The sequence below is a fragment of the Scyliorhinus torazame genome, chromosome 12, assembly GCF_047496885.1.
Source record: "Scyliorhinus torazame isolate Kashiwa2021f chromosome 12, sScyTor2.1, whole genome shotgun sequence".
Classification (NCBI taxonomy): domain Eukaryota; kingdom Metazoa; phylum Chordata; class Chondrichthyes; order Carcharhiniformes; family Scyliorhinidae; genus Scyliorhinus; species Scyliorhinus torazame.
Window position 1 is genome coordinate 35,396,898 of NC_092718.1, and position 18,872 is coordinate 35,415,769.

The 18,872-nt window shown below is 50.7% G+C and overlaps 1 protein-coding gene across 2 annotated transcripts in view; it reads right to left on the reverse strand.

Annotated features, from left to right (window-relative positions):
• LOC140387499 (WD repeat-containing protein 72-like) overlaps positions 1–18,872 on the reverse strand; it is a 510,520-nt gene that overhangs the window by 158,322 nt on the left and 333,326 nt on the right. For both annotated transcript variants that reach the window (XM_072470674.1, XM_072470672.1), the window contains exons 17-19: positions 5,264–5,346; positions 4,057–4,151; positions 3,777–3,966 (exon numbers count right to left, since the gene is read on the reverse strand). In XM_072470674.1, coding sequence (XP_072326775.1) covers positions 3,777–3,966; positions 4,057–4,151; positions 5,264–5,346 — 368 coding nt within the window. The remainder of the gene's footprint in view (positions 1–3,776; positions 3,967–4,056; positions 4,152–5,263; positions 5,347–18,872) is intronic.

Genomic DNA, 18,872 nt, shown 5'->3' on the forward strand with positions numbered 1-18,872 from the left:
GGGCAGGCAAGATGGCAGTGCCCATTGGTTCTGAGGCAAGCAGGATGGCTGCGCCCACGGGCCGCACGTGTTGTGAGTGGAGCAAGATGGTGGCGCCCACGGGCCGCACGTAATCTGAGGAGAGGAAAATGGCGGCGCCCACTGGCCGCACGTGGGGGGTGCCAGGACAATAGCGCCGATTGAGCGGGCCTGGCACACTGCAGCGAAACGTCCCTTCTTGCCATAGGCCTTGCAGAGCGTGCTCCACGCCGGGCAGCGCTGCCGGGGGTGTTTTGTCTGTCCGCAGAAGTAGCACTTGGGTCCCCCAGGGTTGGTTGGCTGCCGCACGGCGCAGGGGTGGGGTTGGCTGAGGGCGGTAGCTGATGGGGTCCACGATGGGGTGGCCGCTGGCGGGGTCCACAATGCATGGGGGGGGGGGGGGGTGTGCAGTCGGGGGCATAAGGCTGTACGTTGCGTGAGGCGACCGTGAGCGAGAGCGCTAGTTTCGTGGTCGCCACAAGGTCAAGCGTGGCCCCTTCTAAGAGGCGCTGGCAGATGTAGTCAAACCCTATGCCCGTAACGAACACGTTTCTCATGAGTAGGTTCGAATGTTCAGTGGCCGAAACGGCCTGGCAGTCCAGTCTCTCACCAGGGCGAGCAAGGCACTCCAGAAATCTTCCACAGACTCATCGGGAAGTTGGTGCCGCGTGGATAGGAGGTGCCTGCCGTTGATCTTGTCGGTCTGCTGAGCATAATTCTCCTTCAGTAGCGCCATGGCCTCTGTGTAGGTAGGCGCGTCCTGGACGAGGGGAAAAAGGTTGGAGCTCAGCCGCGTGTACAGAATCTGGAGCTTCTGTGCTTCTGAGATTGGGTCTGGCGCAGACCCGATGTATGCTTCAAAGCAAGCTAGCCAATGTTCAAAGTCCTTTTTGGCGTTGTCTGCTTGCGGATGCAGCTGCAGGCGATCCGGCTTGATGCGGAGGTCCATCTCTGAAAAATCTCTGTGTAATAAATTGATGCACTATCAATTACGATGAGACGAGAGTAGAGAGTAATCGAGGCTTTATTACACAGAGATGTGTGGCCTCCTACAGCAGCTTACAAAATGGCTGCTGTTTGGAGAGCACACACATTTATACTCCGCCTACTGGGCAGAACCAGCAGGCAGGGATCTACTGCTGTACCTGTAGTACAGGGGCCTTACCGTAATACCCATATAGACAATATAATGCAACAGTGGTGACTACTACAGACTTTTTCCTCAAAGGTCCGGGGTGATTCTCCGTTTTCCAGGGGGCTGGCAGAGCACCAGCGTGCGTCCTGCAGCTCTGGCATGTGCTTGGCGGGCGCAAGTGGGTCCACGCATGCCGCGGCAGCCCACCACGGCGCAGGTGCCGCCAACATGGCGGAGCCACACAGCGGGCCTACCTCTGGGAGGTAGGCCCCTCCCACATCACAATGGCTCGCCGATCAGTGGCCCCTGATCGCGGGCCTAGCCACCGCTGAGGCCCACCCCGGAGTCGTATACCCGCCCGGCTCCCACCAGGACTGCCACCATGGCCACGGGTCCCATCTCCCGCCGGGTGGTACCACATGTAAACCACGCTAGCGGGTGTTCGGCCAGTCGACCGCGCAGAATCACCGTGGGGGCCTGTTCCAACAGCCCCCGACCAGCGCCGCATCGACCGCGCGCGCAGGACTGGCGGGTCCACGGAAGGGCTGTCGCGCCGGATTTCCAGCCTGGATGGCTATTCACCGCCACCTCGCCAGGCCGATTCTGACGCGGTAGGTCGGAGAACCCCGCCCAAGGCCGAGGGAAGTGCAGGACCCGAGGTGAAGATATACGTGATAGCGAGTGAGGTGCTGGGGGGGATGCCGTTGGTGCAGCTCAACATATAATCGGCGAATTGGGACGGCACAGCAGTGTGGGCGCAAAACTCATGAGAATTGGAAAACGAGATTTGCACCAGCAAGATCTCGTTTCCCTATCTCTTGCTGGTGACAGAAGAAGGTCCCCGCTCCCTCACTTCAATACATTAATATAATTAGCAGACGTCCCCGCCATATGTTCCCCCCCCATTTTGAATTCCTCGCTTGTCAACGTGACGTCGACAAGGTTTATAACGGGTACTGAAAATTGTGAAGCAGTTTAAGGGAACCTGCTGAGGCTGCGCATGTAAGTATAGCCTCCGGGAGAGTGAAACCTGTCCAATCAGTGCCCTTGGACTGCCACCATAGCACTGCCGCCTGGCACCGCCTCCTGGCATGGCTGCCAAGTGATCCCTTTGGGGAGTTCCTTGGGGGGGGGGGGTTGCTTATGTGGGTGGGATGGAGTTACTCCAATGCTTGTATTTAGGGGGGGGGGTTGCCCCGCTGCTTGGTGGGTGGCGTAGGGTTAGCCTAATGCTTGTGTGGGGCGGGTAGGATTACCCTGAGACTTGTACAATGGGGGGGGGGGGCAGGGGAGGGTTACTCCAATGCTTGTGTGGGTGGGGTCTGATGCTTGTGTAGGTGGGGTGAGGTTACCCCGATGCATGTGTGGGTGGGGCGGGGTTACCCCAATGCTTGTGTGAGGCAGGTAGTGTTACCCTGGTGCTTGTGTGGGATGGGTAGAGTTACCCCGGTGCTTGTGTGGGGTGGGTAGAGTTACCCTGGTGCTTGTGTGGCTGGGATTACCCTGATGCTTGTGTGGGTGTAGTGGGGTTACCCCAATACTTGTGTGCGGCAGGTAGGGTTACCCTGGTGTGTGGGATTGCCCCAATGCCTGTGTGGGGCAGGGGTTTGTCTAGGTGCTCACGTGGGTGGGTGGGTGGGGGTGGGAGGCTATTCTGGTCCTTGCATGGGGAATGGGACATGCTTGCTACACCGGTCACTGAATGGGGTGGGCGGATTCCCCAGATCTGTGGGGGTGGGGCAGGGGAAGTAATTTATTTTGTGCAGATCGATATGGAGCTGGCATTGCCAACTCTCAGAAGCCCCATCCCACCAGCATTACAGTGTCTGAGACGCCTGCAGCATTTTTGCACTCTGAATAAGCGGGCTGTGCCGACAGGGAATTTCACACTTGTTTTGTCAGCAGAGCCAACACTCAAGAGTAAACATCGGAAATTTATCCCTATGGACATCGAAAACTCAGGTTGACATCAGGAATGTGTTTTCTTAAGAATTCTCTCTTTTTCTTTAGATTTTTTCAGTCTGTTGTCCAAATTGTAATTCTACTGAGTTTCTACTATCCAACAGTTTGACTAAACTGATGCTAACTTCCCAAAGCAATATAGAGACAGGCTGCCTGTTTGGAATTTGAGTTTTGATATACTTCAAGGGTGCTGTCAGGTACTAAATACATACAATTATTTTTTTCCTTTTCCTTTTTGGAAAACTTTAGTTGCGATTTTGTGTTGTACCATCATACAGGTCTTGAAAAGGGAACTAAAAGTTGTTGAAAACGCCACAAATTACCCAGTATTTGTCTGATACATGCAAATCAAGTTTTGATCATTCCAACCTTTTTCCCTTCGTGAACCATGGTAGTCTTAATGGGCGTATTTAAAACAGATGACCCACATAATCACAGCTAGAGAATCACGCCAACCCCCTCCCGATAGAAAGCTTGCAAAGCACCCCAAGAATAAACTGTGCAAACATCAATGTGAATTGGAATGAATTCAATATTTAAATATTTGAAATGAAGACATCTATAAATGTTACCCAAAAATTAAAATGTGAAAATATTGGATTTACAACGCAGAATCACAAATATTACCGAGGAAACTCAAACTTTGTCTGTTTCCACTTACTAGGCATGACGGTGCTTGCATTTTGCTGTGTGTCTCGCAACTCGACATGTTCAGTCTGTAGAATTGTCTGAGCCTCGCTGCTGCCATTCTGCGCTCTGATCACTGGTTGGCGACTGATCGGTTTCTTCCTCAAAGTTCTGAAAACCCTCTGAACTTCTGCGAGTAACATGGCCTGTATTGCTTCTAACAGCTGTCAAAAGCATTTGACCAGAAATGTGCGTTAATACGAATCTAAAAACGATCGGCGAATTTGCACCCGTCATTGACTTCAGTAGCTTACCTCCACTGATTGGACTTGCCAGCTAGCAATCAAGTTTGAAAGAATATCAAAGTTCTTTTCCTTGCTTAAGCTCGAGGATGGATAAAAGGTTCGGTCTATAGGGAGAGAAAATAAAGTTTCAATATTTGGAATTAATTTGAATTATTATATAACGAATATATATATATATATATATATATATGCATATATATCCACACTTTCAACTATCTTGTAAGGAACATTTTTTTAATTGTATATCAATTATGTCCAATGATATGCAGGCGGAGGGCATTAATTGGTGTTTCACTTGAGGATATATGAAGAGATATTTATTGAGATTGCGGTGTGGTTGAATTAGGAGGTATATGCTTCTAATATGTCACTCTGCAACTAAATGTAACACTGAGTAAAGGTTGGCTCCAGTGTAACCCCTCAAAATAATAATAATAATAATCTTTATTAGTATCACAGATAGGCTTACATGAACACTGCGATGAAGTGACTGTGAAATCCTCTCGTCGCCACACTCCAGCGCCTGTTCGGGTACACAGAGGGTGAATTCAGAATGTCCAATTCACCTAACAAGCACGTCTTTCATATAAATCAGAGAATCCTTATGGTGCAGAAGGAGGCCATTCAGCCCATCAAGTCTGCATCAACCCTCTGAAAGAGTTCCCTACTTAGGTCCTGCCCCCATAACCCAACCTAAACATTTGGACACTAAGGGGCAATTTAGCATGGCCAATCCACCTAACCTGCACATCTTTGGACTGTGGGAGGAAACCTAAGCACCCGGAGGAAACCCACGCGGACACGGGGAGAACACAGTAACACTGTGCAGACTCCGGATAGACAGTGACCCAAGCCGGGAATCGAACCTGGGACCCTGGCGCTGTGAAGCAACAGTGCTAACTACTGTGCTGGTAAAATCAGCCATTTCTAACTATTATCCAGATGAATCCAGTGCCTCTCTCACTTGATAGCAGGTGCGCAAAGTATCAGCTTGGCTCAATTAACTACTTTACCAACATACATAATGTCGGGTTCACCCCTCCAAAGAATGACCATTTGGTTCCCTGTGGACCATCCTCAGTGGAGCCTCCCCTCCCGATCAGGGATTAACACCTTCAGGAGAAACAAAAGTAACATTTTGCTCTCGAAGCATTAGCTTCAGGGCCATTTTCCTGGAAAGTTGGTTCCTGTTTCTTTTCTGTCAATCAACACTTACTTTGCATCATTTCTCCAGGAAGTGCAGGGATCGATGGCTGGGAAGTGTCCCCTTTCCCTCGCTGGAAATCCCCTTTCTGCTGTCTGGAAAACAGTAACAAAATGCTAGTTGCCAAAGGAAGGCCGAGGTCGATTTAAACCATTTCACGTTAACATGGAAAAGGCAATTTTCGATCTGACTCAAAATAAGACATTCACTTTTGTGCTTTGCTAACATTCTATTCACAGAAGCACAAATGCAAAGAAAACTCGGCACTTGATGGCTGCAATACGTGCACATCCATGATGAGTCTTGTGCTGAAAATTGCAGAGCCCATGTTGCAAAATAACAAACTTCACAGAACTCAGTTCACTCAAATAGAAATTCTCCGATTATACTGGCTGAATAGAATATTTTCAATCTTCCGCATATGTTTTATATTCTAACGGTCTCCTTCGCCACTGTTGTGTTATGCTTCTTCGTGTAGCTTAAGCTGCTTCCTTGATGTATGTTTTGACAAAGGAAGGTCCAGATTTTGTAATGAGTTCAATATGTTTATTGAACTATTAACACAGTTCTTAAATGAGTTTGACTCTCCTCATCTAACTGTAGGAACTCAGTCTAACTAAACCAGTCTGTTCTTAGCCACGTGCTGGGTGTGATGCTTCTGATCAACCCTGATGTACTCTCTAGATGTCTGTCTGTGGAAAGAGACAGAGCATGTGTGCCCTGTCCTTTTATAGGTGTTGTGTAATGCCCCCTTGTGGTAATGCCACCTCTGGGTGTCTTGACTGCTCATTGGTTGTGTCCTATTCTAAGTGTTCATTAGCTGCATGTTTGCATATCATGACATCTCCGGTGCTCCCTCTAGTGTATACTTAGTGTATTTACATTAACCCCTTGTGTAGATATGGTGATGCATATCACCACAGCCACTAAATAAAAATGATATGTATTCCACATTTCGCCGTGAAATTGACCAAGTAGCTTTTTCTTTAACGCAAGTGTCAGGGTCTGACCTGAGGAAGTGCAGTTTATATGGCTACTTTTATTCAAAGGCCCAACACATTTGGAGTAGGCAGAGGGAATGTGGTTGTGGAAATGTATTGGTATTAGGAGGCAGCACAGTCTATTTTCTGAATATGTCAGGTTAGAATTGAAACCCTTGCCCCAACGCACACTGTGCTATCAACTGGCAGTGTGCAGCGCCACATCTCGCTGCCTGCTGTCTGCAGATATGTTACATGCAAATACCACAAAGCAAAACTTTACAAGGAGCTAGTTTATTTTTGGCAGTGTTGCATGTTAATTTGCAATGGCACAGATTATGGAATCAGTTTTTAAAAAATATATTTTATTCAAATTTTTCGGCCAAACAAAACAATACAAAGGTTTTCCCTTTTTACAACAATAAAACAATATAAATAACAGTGACCGTTTTAACAAATAAATAAATAATATATAAACTAAATGGCAACTGCCATAGCAAAATAATAACTCTCCAAAAATAAAATCAAACAATCCATTATACATAACCTAGTACAAATATCTAAACAAAAACACCCAAGGACCCACCCGAGCCCTCCCGCCCGCCCCCCCCCCCCCCCCCGCCCCCCCCACCACTCCCCCCTGGGTTGCTGCTGTTACCTTCCCATTTCGTTTATCGTTCTGCGAGGTAGTCAATGAACGGTTGCCACCGCCTGGTGAACCCTTGAGCCGAACCCCTTAGTGCGAACTTTATCCGTTCTAGTTTTATAAACCCTGCCATGTCATTTATCCAGGTCTCCACGCCCGGGGGTTTGGCTTCCTTCCACATAAGCAATATCTTTCGCCGGGCTACTAGGGACGCAAAGGCCAAGACATCAGCCTCTTTCGCCTCCTGCACTCCCGGCTCTTCTGCAACCCCGAATATAGCCAACCCCCAGCCTGGCTCGACCTGGACCCCCTCCACCTTCGAAAGCACCTTTGCCACCCCCACCCAGAACCCCTGCAGTGCCGGGCATGACCAAAACATGTGGGTGTGGTTTGCTGGGCTTCTCGAGCATCTCCCACACCTATCCTCTACCCCGAAAAATGTACTGAGCCTTGCTCCGGTCATATGCGCCCTGTGCAAAACCTTGAATTGTATCAGGCTTAGCCTGGCGCACGAGGACGACGAGTTTACCCTATGTAGGGCATCAGCCCACAGCCCCTCCTCAATCTCTTCCCCCAGGTCTTCTTCCCATTTCCCCTTCAGCTCATCCACCATGATCTCCCCCTCGTCCCTCATTTCCCTGTATATATCCGACACCCTACCATCCCCCACCCATGTCCCTGAGATCACTCTATCTTGAATCTCCTGCGTCGGGAGCTGCGGGAATTCCCTCACCTGTTGCCTCGCAAAAGCCCTCAGTTGCATGTACCGAAATGCATTCCCTTGGGGCAACCCATATTTTTCCGTCAGCGCTCCCAAACTCGCAAACGTCCCATCTACGAACAGATCTCTCAGTTGCACAACCCCAGCTCTCTGCCATGCTCCAAATCCCCCATCGATTCTCCCCGGGACAAACCTATGATTATTTCTTATCGGGGACCGCACCGAGGCTCCCGTCCTTCCCCTATGTCGTCTCCACTGCCCCCAAATTTTTAGCGTTGCCACCACCACTGGACTTGTGGTGTATTTCTTCGGGGAGGACGGCAACGGCGCCGTCACCAGTGCTTGTAGGCTGGTTCCTTTGCAGGACACCATCTCCAATCTCTTCCACGCCGCTCCCTCCCCTTCTCCCATCCACTTACACACCATTGAGATATTGGCGGCCCAGTAGTATTCACTTAGGCTCGGTAGTGCCAGCCCCCCCCCACCTATCCCTGCTACGCTGCAAGAACCCCCTCCTCACTCTCGGGGTCTTCCCGGCCCACACAAAACTCATGACACTTTTCTCGATTTTCTTGAAAAAAGCCTTTGTGACCATCACCGGAAGGCACTGAAACACAAAAAGGAATCTCGGGAGGACTACCATTTTGACCGCCTGCACCCTACCCACCAGTGACAGGGGCACCATGTCCCATCTCTTAAAATCCTCCTCCATCTGTTCCACCAATCTTGTTAAATTAAGCCTATGTAAGGTTCCCCAACTCCTGGCTATCTGAATCCCTAAGTACCGGAAATCTCTTGTTACCTTCCTCAGCGGTAAATCATCTATTCCCCTGCTCTGCTCCCCCGGATGCACCACAAACAACTCACTCTTCCCCATATTCAATTTGTACCCTGAAAATTCCCCAAACTCCCTGAGTGTCTGCATTATCTCAAGCATCCCCTCCACTGGGTCCGCAACATACAGCAATAAATCATCTGCATACAAAGATACCCGGTGTTCTTCTCCTCCCCTGAGTACTCCCCTCCACTTCCTGGAGCCCCTCAGTGCTATAGCCAGGGGCTCAATTACCAATGCAAACAGTAACGGAGACAGGGGACACCCCTGCCTCGTCCCTCTATGAAGACGGAAGTAGTCAGACCTCTGCCTGTTCGTGACCACACTCGCCACCGGGGCCCTATACAGCAGCTGTACCCATCCAATAAACCCTTCTCCAAAACCAAATCTCCTCAGCACCTCCCACAGATAATCCCACTCCACTCTGTCGAATGCTTTCTCGGCGTCCATCGCCACCACTATCTCCGCCTCCCCCTCTGGTGGGGGCATCATCATTACCCCTAGCAACCTCCGTATGTTCGTGTTCAGCTGTCTCCCCTTAACGAACCCAGTTTGATCCTCGTGGACCACCCCCGGGACACAGTCCTCTATCCTCGTCGCCATCACCTTGGCCAGGAGCTTAGCATCTACATTTAAAAGGGAAATGGGCCTGTAGGACCCACACTGCAGCGGGTCTTTTTCCTTCTTCAAAAGGAGCGATATCGTCGCCTCCGACATAGTCGGGGGCAACTGCCCCCTTTCCCTGGCCTCATTAAAGGTTCTCGTCAAAAGCGGGGCCAGTAGGTCCATATATTTCCTATAGAATTCCACCGGGAATCCATCCGGTCCCGGGGCCTTCCCCGCCTCCATGCTCCCAATCCCTTTTACCACGTCCTCCATCTCAATCTGTGCTCCCAGTCCCACCCTCTCCTGCTCCTCCACCTTCGGGAATTCCAGCTGATCCAGGAAACACATCATTCCCTCCTTCCCTTCCGGGGGCTGAGCCTTATATAACCTCTCATAGAATGCCTTGAACACCCCGTTCACTCTCTCCGCTCCCCGTTCCATCTCTCCCTCCTCATCTCTCACCCCACCTATCTCCCTCGCTGCTCCCCTCTTCCTCAATTGGCGGACCAGTAGCCGACTCGCCTTCTCTCCATACTCATACTGTACTCCCTGTGCCCTCCTCCACTGTGCCTCTGCCTTACCCGTGGTCAGCAGGTCAAATTCCACATGTAACCTTTGTCTTTCCCTGTACAGTCCCTCCTCCGAGTGCCTCCGCATATTGCCTGTCCACCCTCAAAAGTTCTTTCAACAATCGCTCCCTTTCTTTACCCTCTTGCTTCCCTTTATGTGCCCTTATGGATATCAGTTCCCCTCTGACCACCGCCTTCAACGCCTCCCAGACCACTCCCACCTGAACCTCTCCATTGTCATTAAGCTCCAAGTACCCTTCAATACACCCCCTCACCCTTAAACATACCCCCTCATCCGCCAATAAGCCCATATCCATTCTCCAGAGTGGGTGCTGTTCTTTTTCCTCTCCTACCTCCAGGTCTACCCAATGTGGAGCGTGGTCCAAAATGGCTATGGCCGTATACTCCGTCCCTGTCACCTTTGGAATCAGTGCCCTTCCCAAGACAAAAAAGTCTATCCGTGAGTACACTTTGTGAACATGGGAGAAAAATGAGAACTCCTTACTCCTAGGCCTACTAAATCTCCAGGGGTCTACCCCTCCCATCTGCTCCATGAAGTCCTTGAGCACCCTGGCCGCTGCCAGCCTCCTCCCGGTCCTGGACCTCGACCGGTCCAGCCCTGGATCAAGCACCGTATTGAAGTCTCCCCCCCCCCCCATTACCAACTTTCCCGCCTCCAGGTCCGGGATACGTCCCAACATACGCCTCATAAAATTTGCATCATCCCAGTTCGGGGCGTATACGTTCACCAGAACCACCGCCTCCCCTTGCAATCTGCCACTCACCATCACATATCTACCCCCACTATCCGCCACTATGGTCTTTGCCTCAAACAGTACCCGTTTCCCCACTAAGATAGCCACCCCTCTGTTCTTCGCATCTAAACCCGAATGAAAGACCTGTCCCACCCATCCTTTACGTAGTCTGACCTGGTCTATCAGTTTCAGATGCATCTCCTGCAACATAACCACATCTGCCTTTAATTTCTTTAGGTGTGCGAGTACCCGTGCCCTTTTAATCGGCCCGATCAGCCCTCTCACGTTCCACGTGATCAGCCGGGTTGGGGGGCTCTTTACCCCCCCCCCCTTGTCGACTAGCCATCCCCTTTTCTAACCCAGCTCCTCACCCGGTTCCCACGTACCCGTATATCCCCCCGACGGTGCCGTCCCGCCTCGACCACCCCATCCCATAACAGCTCCCCCTTCTCCTTAGCAGCAGCAACCCAGTTAACCCCACCCCCCCTCCGCTAGATCCCCCTCTAGCGTAGTTGCACCCCCCCATGTTGCTCCCAGAAGTCAGCGAACTCTGGCTGACCTCGGCTTCCCCCCTTGTCCTCGGCCCCCACTGTGCGAGGCCCCCTCCTTCCTGCGTCCCTGTTCCCGCCATAATTACCATAGCGCGGGAACAAAGCCCGCGTTTCCCACTCGGCCCCGCCCCTAATGGCCGGCGCCCACAGTTCCTCATACTCCCCCCCCCTTCCCCAACATGGGGAAGCGAGAAAAGTTACAGGACCACAAAATTAACAAATTGAAAAATCATCCCCCCCCCCCCCCCTCCCCTTCCTCGCCCCACATAATCACCCCACCACTTTGTCCCAAAAGTTCTTTCTCTCGCCAGACTATTCCAGCTTCTCGTCCACAATGAATGTCCACGCCTCTTCTGCCGTCTCAAAGTAGTGGTGCTTCCCTTGGTGTGTGACCCACAATCTCGCCGGTTGCAACATTCCAAACTGGACCTTCTTTTTGTGCAGCACCGCCTTAGCCCGATTGAAACTTGCCCTCCTTCTCGCCACCTCCGCACTCCAATCCTGGTATACGCGGATCACCGCGTTCTCCCACCTACAGCTCCGAGTTTTCTTCGCCCATCTGAGGACCGTCTCTCTGTCATTGTAGCGGAGACACCTCACCACTATAGCTCGAGGTATTTCTCCAGCCTTTGGTCTTCGCGGCAGAACTCGATAAGCTCCATCCACCTCCAAAGGGCCCGTCGGGGCCTCCGATCCCATTAGCGAGTGAAGCATCGTGCTCACATATGTCCCGACGTCCGTCCTTTCTGCGCCTTCGGGAAGACCCAGGACTCTTAAATTCTTCCTCCTCGAGTTATTCTCCAGTGCTTCCAACCTCTCCACACACCTTTTGTGCTGCGCCGCGTGCGTCTGTCTTCACCACCAGGCCCTGTATTTCATCTTCGTTTTCAGCAGCCTTTGCCTTCACGACCCGAAGCTCCAGCTCTTGGTTCCTCTGCTCCTCCTTTAGCCCTTCAATCGCCTGTAATATCGGGGCCAACAGCTCCTTCTTCAACTCCTTCAGCTCTTCCACACAGCGCCGCAGGAACTCTTGTTGGTCTGGGCCCCATAACAAACGGCCACCTTCCGACGCCATCTTGCTTTGAGCTTCCCTTCCTTGCCGCTGCTCCAGAGGATCCTCCGCAATCCGGCCGCTATTCTCTCCCTTTTCCATGCGTGTCCGGGGGGATTCCCTTCTGGTTTACCGCACAGTGTTTTTGGCCGTTTAAATTGCCGTTGGGGCTCCTATTAAGAGCCCAAAAGTCCGTTCCAACGGGAGCTGCCGAAACGTGCGACTTAGCTGGTCATCGCCGCACCCGGAAGTCTGGAATCAGTTTTTAAACACACTTCACGATCAGCTTGAGAGTGAGAAGATTTTTAAATGAGTCATCAATGAATCATTGTACCTTCCGGTGACGGCGGGCGGGAGGCAGCCGCACAATGGAGGGCTCCCATTCAGGAACGACATTTTCGGGGCTTTAAGCCCGGTCCCAGGGTCCACGAAGGCGGCAAAAGCAGGGAGAAGGCACAGAGGAGGCACAGTAAAGGAAAATGTCGAGGGTGAGCAAAAAAACGGCCCAAAAGAAAACAGCTGAAGGTACGTTGGGGAGTGGAAAGATCACCGCGGGGTCAGCAAGGAAAATGGAGACTGGAGCCGGACAGGGGAGGCCGCATTGCTTACGGCTGAAGAAATAACTCAGGTGATGGCTGCGGAATTCGAAAGGCAGTTTACAAAATACATAGAGACAATGAGGAAGGGGATGAAAGAGGTTTTCAGTGTGCTGGTGGAGGAGGCGATTTCCCCGGTGATGACGGTGGTGGTGAGCGCAGTGGCGGAGGTGCGAGAGCAAGGGGAGGCACTGAAGGAAGTGGAGGAGACATTATTGCAGCACGGTGATCAACTTGCCTCGATGGGGAAGGAGATGCAGAAGGTGATGGAGACTAACAAGGATCTGCGAGGAAAAATGGAAGACCTGGAAAACAGATCCAGGCAACAGAATTTGAGGATTGTAGGGCTGCCCGAAAGAGTTGAAGGACCGAGGCCGACTGAGTATTTTGCCGCGATGCTGGCGAAACTATTGGGGGAGGGGGAGGATCCCTCCCGATATGAACTGGATCGGGCTCATCGGTCGTGGAGGCCTGTACCAAAGGCAAGTGAGCCGCCAAGGGCAGTGACTCAGTGCTTCCGTAGGTAAGTACAGTGTGAAGGAGAAGGTCCCGTGCTGGGCCAAGCAGAAGCGGGTGGTGCAGTGGGCTGGTGCTGGTATACGTGTATACCAGGACTTTACGGTGGAGCTGGCGAGGAGGCGGGCTGCCTTCAGCCGGGTGAAGAGGGTACTGTACATTAGCAAGGTGCAGTGCGGCATTGTCTATCCAGCGAAGCTGAGGGTGACTTACAAACTCAGGGACTTTTATTTTGGAATGGCGGAAGCAGCGGAGGAGTTTGCGAAGGCAGAAGGACTGTGGCAGAACTGACTAATTGAGAAATGGCCATGTGCCGATGTAACCTCATGACTGTATTTTCTTCTTTTTTGTTTCACTGCATGCGGGTGTATGGGCTAAAGGAGCCAATGTTGTATATATTTGGACAAGGGAAGTGATGGGACTTTCACTCGAAATGAAGGCTCTTTGGGGAGTAGGGGGATATGCAGGGTTTGTGTGCTAAAAGGGGATTTCTGGGCTTTCCTAGGGCCGGGCAAGGGGGAAAGGGACCCGGGCGGGGGCCTCCACGCTGGCCGGTTTAAGCCGGCCAGTGAACGGGAGTGAGGTTGGGGAAGGGGCTGTGGCCATCGGAGCCTGGCAGAACAGGGTCCGAGTCGTCTAGCCGGGGTGGAAAGTTGGGGGTAAGGAACCGAGGTTAGGGGAAGGGGTTTTACAAGAGGCAGTGGATGGGAGGAGTTGTTGGGGGGGTGGGGGGGGGGGGTGGGGGTGGGGGGGGGGGGGGGGTATTTACAACTCTTGGGTATCATGTACGGTACTCTTTCAGAGGTTGGATGGCGTTGAGTGGGGGGGGGGGGGGGAGAGTGGACAGTGGACTCTATAGGTTAATGGTGACCATGGGTGGTCCCAGACTCCTTTTTCTTTTTCTCCTTTGTTTTTTGTTTCCACCGTGGGAGGGTTTGTTTTATTGGATGTATATATTGACAGGTGGGCCGTTGTTTGGGGTGGTGGGAGTGTTGATCTCCTATTTTCTTTCTCTGTCAGTCTGGCCTCAATAAAAGTTGAGACGGATTCGCACGGAAACAGAAGTTATTTATTTAGCTTGCAAGCTTTATCATCTTACAGAATGTAACAGGACGTCCTGCCTCTTACACTCCAGAAAACGACTGAACTAACAGACAAAGGAATCTCTGCAAAATCAGTTCAAATGGTATCAAGTTTCACATACTCGACGGACATAGGTCAGCCTAGGTCCCTCCTGACCTGTTTAATCCATTCTGATTGGCTCACTTCCAATCCCTTTCTCTGGCCCCTATCAATGCATCCTCACTCTTATAGACACACCTCTTCCTGCTTTTTCCATGCGGTCCCAAATTCCTTTGTCCCTAACTGCAAAAATCAAAGTGGCTTATTTCTACATTACATTAACTAGTATCTCTAAAGTAACTATTTTATATCACATTCGTCAGGAGGATGGGATCGTTGGTATTGTTAAGGGGAATGATTTTGTATTTGTTACCGTTTACTGTTTGTGGGTGGGGTGTAAATTTTGAAGGGTAATGTGAAAATGGAGAATGAAAACATTTTTTAAAAAATCAATGAATCATTGTTGCAATCAATCAATTAAATGGGCAGATTAATTGGGCAACTTGTCTAGAATGGTCAGGTAAAATGGGCAACAAAATGGAACTTTTATAAGCCAGTCTAGAACTGATGCACGTGAAGCTGTTTCAGTTTTGTGTCATTATTTAACTTGGATCATTAAAAAGTCTCAAATCACTCGAATTTATGAAAAACAAAATGACCGTACAGCGTCAGACCTACTATAGATTGTGCGGCCACCCTTGGCCACTACCCTTGGCGGCTCACTTGCCTGTGCACAGTTCTGCATATCGTTAGCAATGTGACCTCCAACCAGCTGGTGGCGATAGAGATCTATCACATGACTCAACACACCCGGCAGTTGGTAGTAAAACGTACAAGAAGACAGTTGCACTTAGAGTAGCTCCAGGAGAATTCACTGAATTCAATTAATAGCCATTATCTGTATTATAGTTCCTTAGTTATCTTTTCCACATGCTTATTAATAAATCGCCTTTATAGTTAAACAACTATATGTTCTGTGTACATCATTACAACAAGTATAAAACAGAGCACAACAGAATTCAGAACAGTTATGTTAGAACATACAATTACAATATTCATCAACAACTAATTTCATGCACTTAGATATTTTGAAACTCAACAAAATTGTATGCAGTTAAGCGTCCTGAAAATAATGAATGAGTTTTGATAAAGGACCACATCCAAAAAAATTAACTTGAATGCTCAGCTATCCATTTCCAGAATTTTAGATTGTTACTGCATGCAAAATAAACATAACTAATTGTATTTGTTTCCAATTGCGAAAAGTGGCAATCCAATTGTTGGATGTTTGCAGCAGGTTCATCATTATCAGCGTGGGAAGTGCACACCATTTATTCTCTGGGAAGTCTGAAATATTTATCACACTCCTGGAAAACATTGTTGATTTTTTGATGTGAAATACTTAAGATTTGAACTTTCAAGATTGAAAAAATAATGGCCGCAATCTACCGGGCGCATTACGCCCAAAAGGCAGCACGGCGTGGCCGGGTTTTGTGAGGGCCACGAAGAATCCAGCACGAGTTTTAAGGATACAAAGTAATAACATTTATTTACAATAACATATATATATAACAGCAGCAGCAACTTCCCTTGCTGCACACTGCTTCCTGCTGGTTCCTAAACTGGCCAGCTTTATTTATACTTGGAGTTTACTAATGGTTTCTCCGCCCCCCTCATTGGGGAAGCTCATACTCCCACAGGATTGTGGGATTGTCATTAGTCCCCAGCCAATGGTAAGCAGGCAGGTTATAACATCCCTCCCCCCAAAGTCCAAGGAATCCACCGAAGACCCTGGCGAAGGAGGGCGTCGGACTAGTTTCGCCGCAGGCCGGACACCAGTTGCACGAGGCGCTGGATCAGGCGGCGTGTAACGAGACGGAGACCGGCGCTTCCGTGATGAACGGCGCAACGGTTGTACATCCACGGCCCGTGGACCCGAGGATTCCCCCTCTGATGCATCCTGTGTCTCCATCCCAGAGTCAGAGTCTGCTGCCTCCGTCATGTCAGCGTCTCTATCTCCATTCGGTTCTGTAACGACCTGCGCAGGCTTCGAGTGAGGCACCAGTGGAAGATTGTGAGGACTACCTTCCCTGGTCTCTGGGGCTGTAGAAATGAGCTCCGGGGGCGGGGAATCTTTTGAGGGAATACTCTTCTGGACCGAACGTGGTCTACATGTTTGCGCTGGAGACAACCCTGGGCTTGCACCTGGTAAGATATAGGGCCCGTTTGGCGAAAGATTATGCCAGGAACCCACTGGGCACCACCAGCAAAATTCCGAACGAACACTGGGTCACCGGGCGCAAACTGCCGAATCGGCCGATGCCGAGAAAATCCCTGTCCCTGCCGTTCTTGTGTGCGGCGTACTTTTGCACCAATGTCCTGGAAAACCATACTAAGGCGGGTGCGAAGTCTCCGGCGCATTCGGAGTTCTGCGGGAGCTACCCCAGTCACCGCATGGGGGGTGGTCCTATACGTAAACAAAAGGCGAGCCAGCCTCGTGTCCATTGATCAGGAAGACTGCTTCTTTAGGCCTCTTTTGAATGTCTGCACTGCGCGCTCTGCCAACCCATTTGAAGCCGGGTGGTATGGGGCAGTGCGGATATGGCGTATGCCGTTCATCTTCGTGAACCTCGCAAACTCCTCACTCGTGAATGGAGTGCCGTTATCCGTGACCAGCACCTCGGGGAGGCCATGCGTACTAAAAGTCAAACGCATCTTTTCAATTGTTGCGCAGGACGTTGTCCCCTGCATCTTATGCACCTCTAGCCATTTAGACTGGGCGTCAATTAATAGAAGGAACATGGATCCTTGAAAAGGGCCTGCGAAATCTGCATGCAAGCGTGCCCAAGGCCGCCCTGGCCATTCCCAGTGATGTAGGGGCGTGGCCGGCGGAAGCTTCTGATGCTCCTGGCAAATGGAGCAGTTTTGGGCCACCTTCTCAATGTCAGTGTCGAGGCCTGGCCACCAGACATAACTCCAGGCCAACATTTTCATTTTGGTCACACCTGGGTGCCCATTGTGCAAGTCTGTTAGTATCAGCTCCTGGCCTTTTTCCGGGACAATCACACACGTCCCCCACAAGAGGATGCCGTCTTCCACGCTGAATTCGGACAGCTTGGAGGAAAATGCCCGCAACTCATCTGGGAGCTGTCTATGCTGCCCACCATACAGGACTATGTGCCGAACCTTTGACAGGACTGGCTCCATTTGGGTCCACTCACGGATCTGTGATGCCGTGACAAGCAAGGTGTCCATAAAATTTAGGGTTGCAACCACCTCACCGGTCGTGCGGGTCGACATGGGGCCGGTCGATAAAGGCAATTGGCTCAGTGCGTCGGTATTTGCTATCTGCGTTCCTGGTTTGTGCTCCAGAGAATACTCGTATGCAGCAAGCAACAAAGCCCAGCGCTGGATCCGTGCGGAAGCAATGGGCGGTATTGGCTTATCCTCTCTGAAAAGTCCCAGCAGAGGCTTATGATCAGTCACGATAGTGAAATGGCGGCCATACACGTACTGGTGGAAGCGTTTCACCGCAAAAACCACTGCCAGGCCCTCCTTTTCGATCTGCGCGTACTTTTTCTCCGCTGCATCAATGTGCGGGAGGCGAAAGCTATCGGTCGCTCGGCCCCGTTCTCCATCTTGTGGGACAGGACGGCCCCAATACCATACGGGGATGCATCACATGTGACGAGCAAAGGCTTCCCAGGATCATAGTGGGTTAGTAACCCAGACAACGACAATTGTTGCTTTACCCGCCGGAAAGCGGTTTCTTGCGGCTGACCCCAAACCCAGGTGTGATTTTTCTTTAGCAGAAGGTGCAAAGGGGCCAGCGTAGTTGCCAGATTGGGAACGTACTTCCCGTAATAGTTTACGAGACCGAGAAAAGAACGAAGATGCGAAGTGTCAGTCGGGGCGGGGGCCTGTTGAATTGCACGCACCTTCTCTGCGATGGGGTGCAAACCTTCGCGGTCCACCCGATAACCTAGGTAGACTACTTCCTTTGCCTGAAATACGCACTTTGTGCGACGTAAACGGACTCCAGCCTCCGAAAGGCGTCTAAGGACAGCCTCCAGATTTTCCAAATGTTCCTGCTCCAACGTCCCTGTAATCAAAATGTCATCTAAGTAGACAGCAACACGTGGTAAACCTCTCAAAATGCCCTCCATAACACGCTGAAAAATTGCGCAGGTAGAGGATACTCCAAAGGGCAACCGTGTATATAGTCGCCACACAAGCGAACTGTGGCATCTGGCTTCATTACAGGTACAATTGGTGCTGCCCAGTCAGCAAAACGGACGGGCCTGATAATACCCAAACTCTCCAAACAAGTGAGCTCCCCTTCTACCTTCTCGAGCAAGGCGTAAGGCATCGGGCGCGCCCGGAAATAGTAACGCATCCATTGTGTGTACTGGTTCCAGCTTTCCAGCGCAGCATCAAAAACATCCAAACGTCCGTACAGAGGCATGGTATAATAGAAAACAACTTCCAACCTGTACCCAACAAAAATCCAGGGAGGTGGCTTCAGCAGTGTAGACAGCTATTCACTTTAACCCTCGTCGCCAGTTTTGTGAGGGACACGAAGAATCCAGCACGAGTTTTAAGGATACAAAGTAATAACATTTATTTACAATAACATATATATATATATATAACAGCAGCAGCAACTTCCCTTG